The 7,394-nt window shown below is 39.6% G+C and overlaps 1 protein-coding gene across 7 annotated transcripts in view; it reads left to right on the forward strand.

The window, feature by feature from the left end:
- The first annotated feature begins 619 nt into the window (after positions 1-619).
- Positions 620-7,394, forward strand: part of LOC107708428 (MAP/microtubule affinity-regulating kinase 3-like) — a 32,566-nt gene continuing 25,791 nt past the window's right edge. For 3 of the 7 annotated variants that reach the window (XM_016512646.1, XM_016512644.1, XM_016512645.1), the window contains exons 1-3: positions 624-1,324; positions 3,281-3,466; positions 4,306-4,359. In XM_016512646.1, the coding sequence (XP_016368132.1) occupies positions 1,271-1,324; positions 3,281-3,466; positions 4,306-4,359 (294 nt within the window). In that variant the 5' untranslated portion in view covers positions 624-1,270. Of the gene's footprint in view, positions 1,325-3,280; positions 3,467-4,305; positions 4,360-7,394 lie in introns of all 7 variants that reach the window. The other 4 variants (XM_016512651.1, XM_016512650.1, XM_016512648.1 and 1 more) reach the window with 2 other exon arrangements.

The following is a 7,394-nucleotide window of genomic DNA, read 5'->3' on the forward strand; positions in this document are numbered from 1 at the left end:
TGAGTGAGTGAGTGATGTGACATGTGGCCAAGTATGGTGACCCGTACTTGGAATTAGTGCTCTGCATTTATCCCATCCTAAGTGCACACACACAGCAGTGAACACACACACACACCGTGAACACACACCCGGAGCAGTGGGCAGCCATTTATGCTGCGGCGCCCGGGGAGCAGTTGGGGGTTCGGTGCCTTGCTCAAGGGCACCTCAGTCGTGGTATTGAAGGTGGGAGAGAGCGCTGTACATTCACTCCCCCCACCTACAATCCCTGCCGGTACGAGACTCGAACCCACAACCTTTGGGTTACGAGTCCGACTCTCTAACCATTAGGCCACGACTTCCCTGTACAGTATGGGGAAAATATAAAATTTTCTGAACCTTAAACCGCATAAACATTTCATTACACCAAATACACAAAATACTGTTCTTTTTAGCAGCATCAAATGACCCCTTTAAATAAAGCTCACTGACCAATTAGCTGAAAACCTTTGTCTTCATTTGACATAACGGTCAAACCATATATGGTAAAACTGCACTTCAATTGAACAGGGTGTGTCACAGTTGTTATGGTATGACGAAGTTTTCCCCTTTTTTCCATATGAACACCTACAGCTCCCCGAGGGATGCGGCGCTCTCCAATGAGCACAGGGACCCGTCTGTTTCCTCACTTCCTCTGTCTCTCTCAGGGCTCGGCTCGAAACTCCTGCGCTGGTGGGCAGCCATCTTGGATCTCGCTTTGAACGAGATTCAACAGACGCGGCTGTTCGGGTGGAATGAATCCGTCAAGAAGCGCGTCCTCCCCGCGGCCCCGACGCCTGTGATCACCCGCTCTCTGCCGTTACCTCTGAATGTACCGGACAGTCCATTTGAAGGATCGTTCGATGAGCAGATCGTCTTTGGGGGAGATCGCTGCGGAGGCCCCGTGAAGTGCAATTTTCTCTATTCTTACTTGAACTGGACATCCGAAATATGAAGCAGACAGCGACGCCAGGCCTGAAAGTATTATGTTTTTAACAGTGCACAAGTTAGCCGGTCTCATTCGCTATTTTGGGATCTATTAGATGGCTTGAAATCGGTAATTAAACGCAGTAGCGTCAGCGAGCGTCCGGAATATTTCTCCCAAACTTTTAACAAGTTTGTTACCAGCTTTAGAAGCAAATCAATGCTATTGACCAAGCGTGCAATCTGTCAAATATATATTTCCCCCCTTCGTTGCACCGCAAAACCTGCTGCTTAAATCGTAATTCCGGGAAAGCAGCTTTCCATCAACACTATGTCAACAACAAGAGCCCCCCTGCCCAGCGTCAACGAGCGGAAGGCTGAAAATGTAAGTAGCCTATTAATGCTCTAGTGTTTGATTAGTGGTCAGTCGTAACCGCTGTAGACTGACTCAATCCTGTGTTGATTTATCACTTATGAGTGTGTTATTTGGATCTTGTCGCGTCGCAATATACGGCCGTGTCTCAACCTGGAGAGCTGCCTACCTAGACAGCGATTATGGTCAAAACGATGCTGCCGTCTAAAACCATTCAGCTGATTTTCCTCCAGAATTAAGGGCAGTGTCGCATCCCATATCGCGTTTTATGTGCTGACCGGGTGCTTTAAGTGGATTATCAGTATTGTGCCAGTCTTTGGACAGATGGGGCACCGGGCTGAAGTGACGCATGGGGTCCAGGGCATCGGTAATTTGGCTGCTTTTCTGCTTATGAGTGCAACATATGCTTGATTAGTTAAAGTCCTGCACGCTGGTGAGTGACCGTGCGTGGGTTTGCATGTTTAATGCGCCGATAGGATGCAGATATTGCGCATTGGCGTCAGTCTGTCCTATAGGTTACTGCTCATATATGTCAGCAGTGAGGGAATGTGACATGAGCACGCGCGCTAATGCAGGTCCCCCTTAAAGGTGCCTGTGAATAATGTGGCATTAGGTTACAGTCTTTGTCTTGTCTATTGCATATATTTATCTATCTATCTGTCTGTCCATCGTTCTATCATTCTATCCAAATGTGTATGAATTGCTCATTTTTAATACTGATTTAAAAGAGAACACTGTGTGCTTACTGAAATTCTTTACATATTTAGTTAAAGGCTTCAGTGCATGAAAGTTATTTTTTATGGATTATTTATTGACATTATTATTAATATTTATAATGACTTACGAGAATCCACATACTTTAATGCACAGTTCTTGCTCACCTTTGAAAAAAGTCAAATGAGGTATCAATCACCCATCTACCCATCCATGCCCCCCACACACACACACACACACACACACGCGCACTGGGTGTCAAAAAGACTCCAGCAGTGATGCAGCTCTTCAGTATCAGTGTTGGTGGATGGGATATTATTGATGAGTTCTTGTCACAGAAAAGACAGGGCTGTTTGGTTCAATGCCATTCAGCTTGCCAACACAAAAATGAGAGGATCGCAATCTAATATGAAACATCGTGCAACAATAAGCGTAAGTGACCTTTAATCAAGACTGTTGTTTGCGTTTTATTGCATTTTGTATCAAGCCTGAGGCTGTTGGCGGATTTATAAATCTGTTAGGCAGAGCTTTGTGGAAAACAGTCAAGTCGGGGCGTCAGGGACAATATGCAGGATTTAGTGGGAGCATTGTATAGTGCAGTGTCAGCATAGCCTTACATACAGAGGTGTTAGTACCACATGAGACTCACCGACTTTCTAAGCGTCGTCCTGTTGCACTCATGACCTCTGAATGGAACAACTCTGTTAGTCTCAGTGTTATTTGCAGCCTGGTGTTGCACAAAGGTCCTCTCACAAGGTTACAAGAGACCTTGAGAAATGTTAGCATAATGGAATGAACTTGTAGAATAAATATATATGTGTATATAAAGTATTATTTTTGATTTCCGACTTGTTTTGCTTAACATTTGGCAATTTTTGTCATTTTTGAAGAAATGGTGACTGTAAATGCATGACTCATGATGTAATATCATTTGTGACATTGGCACAGATATAAAGATATGTTGTAGGGGTGTTGATGTATGTGACCGTGCTAATGGACCTCTCTGTTGCGGCATGGGTAGAGTCAATATTAGTGATTTCTAGTGGTCTGGTCTTTACATGACTGGGCAGAAATTGTGTAAATTCCTGAAGGGCCAAATCTGGGATAAAGTAAGCAAGGCTGAAATTATCATTTGGAAAGTTTTGGGGGGAATTAAGTTTTCATGTGTAGATAATGACTGCTTTTTCTAATATGCAGTAGCATATACATTTTTGTTGTTACGGTTTGTAATTTGCATTTTTTCCCCCCTAACAGCATACAACGAATGGCCGAGGGGAGGTGACACCTCGATCTGTGAGGTCGAGTGGTCGGAACCGGAATTCTGGCTCGGGGTTAGATGATGTGCACCCTCTTATCGGGAATTACCGGCTTCTAAAAACCATTGGAAAGGGCAACTTTGCCAAGGTCAAACTGGCTCGCCATATCCTCACAGGAAGCGAGGTGAGGAGTCAGGAGTCATGAGTGTTTCCTGACCCACAGTGGGCCATGGGGGTTTTCCCAGAGACAGACACGTTAGCTTTTTGGCTTTTATGTTTCTTTTTGGAATTTTTGGAATTACAACACTTTGTAAAAATCAGTTTAGCAGTGTGATAAATTTAAAATGATACGTTTATGTAATTTGGAAAAATCTCATGATTATTTTTTTTTTTACACACACATGCATGTTAGATTATTGTTGTTGTTTATTTAGACAATCATTCCAAAGTTTGGGGTCAGTAAGATAATTCTTTCAGTGCAAGGATGCATTAAAATGATTTAAAGTGACAGTAAAGACATTTATAATGTTACAACAGATTTCTGTTTTAAATAAATGATGTTCTTTTGATCTATTCATCAAAGAATCCTGAAAAAAAATGACAGTTCGGTAAAAATATTAAGCAGCACAACTGTTTTCAGCGTTTATAATAATAAGAACCATTATTATTAACTGAACACCAATAATATTTAATAATATTATATAATTATATACAATAATACCAATAATTATAATTATTGAGCAGCGAATCAGCATATTAAAATTATTTCTGAAGGATCATGTGACACTGAAGACTGGAGTAATGATGCTGAAAATTCAGCTTTGCATCACAGGAATAAATTACACTTTAAAATAAATTAAATTAAGAAACAGCTATTTTAAATTGTAATATTAGTTTTTTTTTAATCAAATAAATAAAAAAATCTTACCAACCCCAAACTTTAGAACGGTACTTTATATAATTGAATCATATTTTAGGTTGCCAGTTTTCCTCAAATTTCACTAAAAGTTTTTTCTTTCTCAGGTGGCAATAAAAATTATTGATAAAACCCAACTAAATCCAACAAGCCTTCAAAAGGTGAGGTTCACATTTAATACTAAAATGTGCATGTGTTATGCGTATTAAATGTATAAACTGTGTCATGATTCAGGGGTTTTCTTCCTCCGTGCTGCTAGTGTTGTGTCATTACCTACAGAAAGTTCACATTCTCTGTTTGTTCATGACTTTGGGGAAATTCTTATTGTCTGTGTGATATTGCATATTGGCTACTTGGTTAGTTTTGTGTTTGGCAGTGGTGCAGTTCCATACTGATTCATAGGTTATGCTGGCATTAATAATCGCGATTACAATTACGGATGCCACAAATACGTAATCGTTCAAAGCGGCAATTAATCGTCCAATTAAAAGTCCACTTATGTTATTCTGCATGCTTAAGATGTTGTCTTAAGGGTTTTCCCATTGTTTAAATTTTAGTTTTAGTATAACATTATAATACCATGCATATTTTTACTTTTTAAATTTTTTTTATTTAAAGAAACCAATCCAATGTATAGTTGACATTTGAGGCTTAATACTATAGAGAAGCAATGCAAGTTTTTCAGTTCGAGTGTTTTCAGCTTATTTTCATCTAATAATATGACATGCAGTTGCTTCAAACAATGGTATAAACATCATTCAGTGTAAATTATGATAATCGTAATTAATAATCGCTATTACAATTTCAAGGGAATAATCGCCAATTATGAATTTTGTCAGCCCTAGTAGCAGCCCTAGTAGAAATGGAATAACCTTTCAGCTGGTGTCCTCAGTCACCCATCATTATGAGAAGTCTATTCAGACAGAAGCTCCTCCAGCAGTAACTTTCACACTCTGAACTCAAACAGTGAAGTGCACCAGCTGTGCTGCAATACTCTGCCCACCTACTGCAGGCAGCGCCGCCACTCAAGCCGCTCTCCACTGAGAACAGCCTGCACACCTGCGCATTTGCAACCTTGTGCTTGGAAAGGTTTATATCTAAATGTGTACAAAGCTGTGTGGGAATTTAGAGAGAGCAAATGCTGTAATTTGGTAATGCAGTTAATATAGCACAGACAACTTGCCTTCTATATGTTCTCTCATGACATTTTGTTCACTTAAAGGGATAGTAAATTATAATTCTGTCAGCATTTGCTCATCCTCAGGTTGTTCTAAACCTTTAAAGGGTTAGTTCACCCCAAAATGAAAATTCTGTCATTAATTACTCACCCTCATGTCGTTCCAAACCCGTAAGACCTCCGTTCATCTTCGGAACACAAATTAAGATATTTTTGATGGAATCGGTTTTTTTTTCTTCTTTTGCGCACAAAGTATTCTCGTAGCTTCGTAAAATTATGGTTGAACCCCTGATATCACATGGATTATTTTACCGATGCTTTCCCCCCTAACATAAACAACGCCGATTACGTTCTTGGGTACTCTTCAAAATGGCCGAAGACGTAACTCGGGGGGGGAGAAGAATTGTTAAATAAATTGTTACTTTTGTTTTCTTTGATATGACCGTACCTTAATAATGCTCCTTTAGTAGGAATTCTGGGATAGTAGTATAAATGTGATTACCCAGTGCAATGACAGAAATAAAAACCAATCAGCTTTATGTCCCATCATTTGTTGCTTTTCACGGCACCTGGTTATGACAGTGTTATGGTGAACAGTTTGGCGTTCACAGTCAGTCTTCACAACAGCCAAGATGGGGAGAGAGGAGGAAGAGGATATGAGGGGGAAGGACAGATGGACATTTGGTTGGCCGTCAGTGAAGTGACAGACTGGAGGGACTTCAAAATGAGTATGAGATGGGAGATAAAGTACAGAACAGGCAAAGACACAAACAGCCTGCTGACAGTCCGAACGAGTGGAGTAGAAGCTTTACATGCGAGTGATAAATGTGAAATAAAGGCCAGGAGAGATGTGGGCATGGGATGATCAGAAGAATTCAAATGATAATGCTAATCAGTGCTTGCTCTGAGATATACAAGCTGAGGTTTATATCTAAATGTATAAATGTCTCTAGTTTTAGCTGGAAGCTGCTCGCCGCAGACACCATTAGTTTTTCCACAGCACCACTGATTGGGATTCAGAGTATATCCTCTCTCTGTGGCCTGCTGGTCGTCAGCCAACACACGGCTGTGACTCACGCACCGCAATAATGAGAGACCGGCCCAAAGCCTCTTTGGGCTTTCTATGATTTTGCTCTAATTATCAGCATTACTTTAGTTTTCTCTTTCTCGTTACGCTTGATGGTGTGTATTATGTACTATTGATGAAATAATATATATTTTTTTTAACATTAGATTTTTTGATGTAAAATACACTCCGTTCAAAGGATTTGGGAAAGAAAGGTTGTTTATCTTTTAAATTAACTCATCCTCATTGGCTACTTTCACACAGTGTTTGATATTGACGACTATTTACTAAAAAGTGCGACTTATCTTTTCAGTTTCCATTTTTATTTTAGTAATTTTGTTGTGTATGCTTTTGTTGTTTTTATTTTTGTATTAGTTTTTTTATTTAGCTTTTATTTTTTTCAATTTGTTTTAGTAATTTTAGTACTAAAACGTATTTTATTTTTATTGTTTTTTACGTTTGTTTTTCATCTTTTTTTAACCTTGTTAAAAAACGTTGTTTTAATTAACGAAAACAATAGATTTAGTTAAAGGGGTCATATGATGCAATTTCAAATTTTCCTTTCTCTTTGGAGTGTTACAAGCTGTTTGTGAATAGATAAGATCCCTAAAGTTGCAAAGACTAAAGTTTCAAACCCAAAGAGATATTCTTTATAAAAGTTAAGACTCGTCCACGCCCTCCTAAAACGCCTCGTTTAAACACGCCCCCACATGTCTACGTCACTGTGTGGGAAGATTTGCATAACGCCGCCCATATGTTCAGGACTGTTTCCTGATCCTGGTAGAGTAGACTACAATGCCGGCTGTTCTGACTCACAGACTGTAAGTACGTTTTTTTATATTTAAAGAATTTGCCACTGACGATTCAAACACGAGTTTTTTGGGCAGTGTAGAGTAGCACTTGTTGTTTGTCATTTCTCCGATCACAAATGCAGACAGGGTTTTATGTTTACG

This window comes from Sinocyclocheilus rhinocerous, unplaced genomic scaffold, assembly GCF_001515625.1.
Source record: "Sinocyclocheilus rhinocerous isolate Xijiao unplaced genomic scaffold, SAMN03320098_v1.1 scaffold295, whole genome shotgun sequence".
Classification (NCBI taxonomy): domain Eukaryota; kingdom Metazoa; phylum Chordata; class Actinopteri; order Cypriniformes; family Cyprinidae; genus Sinocyclocheilus; species Sinocyclocheilus rhinocerous.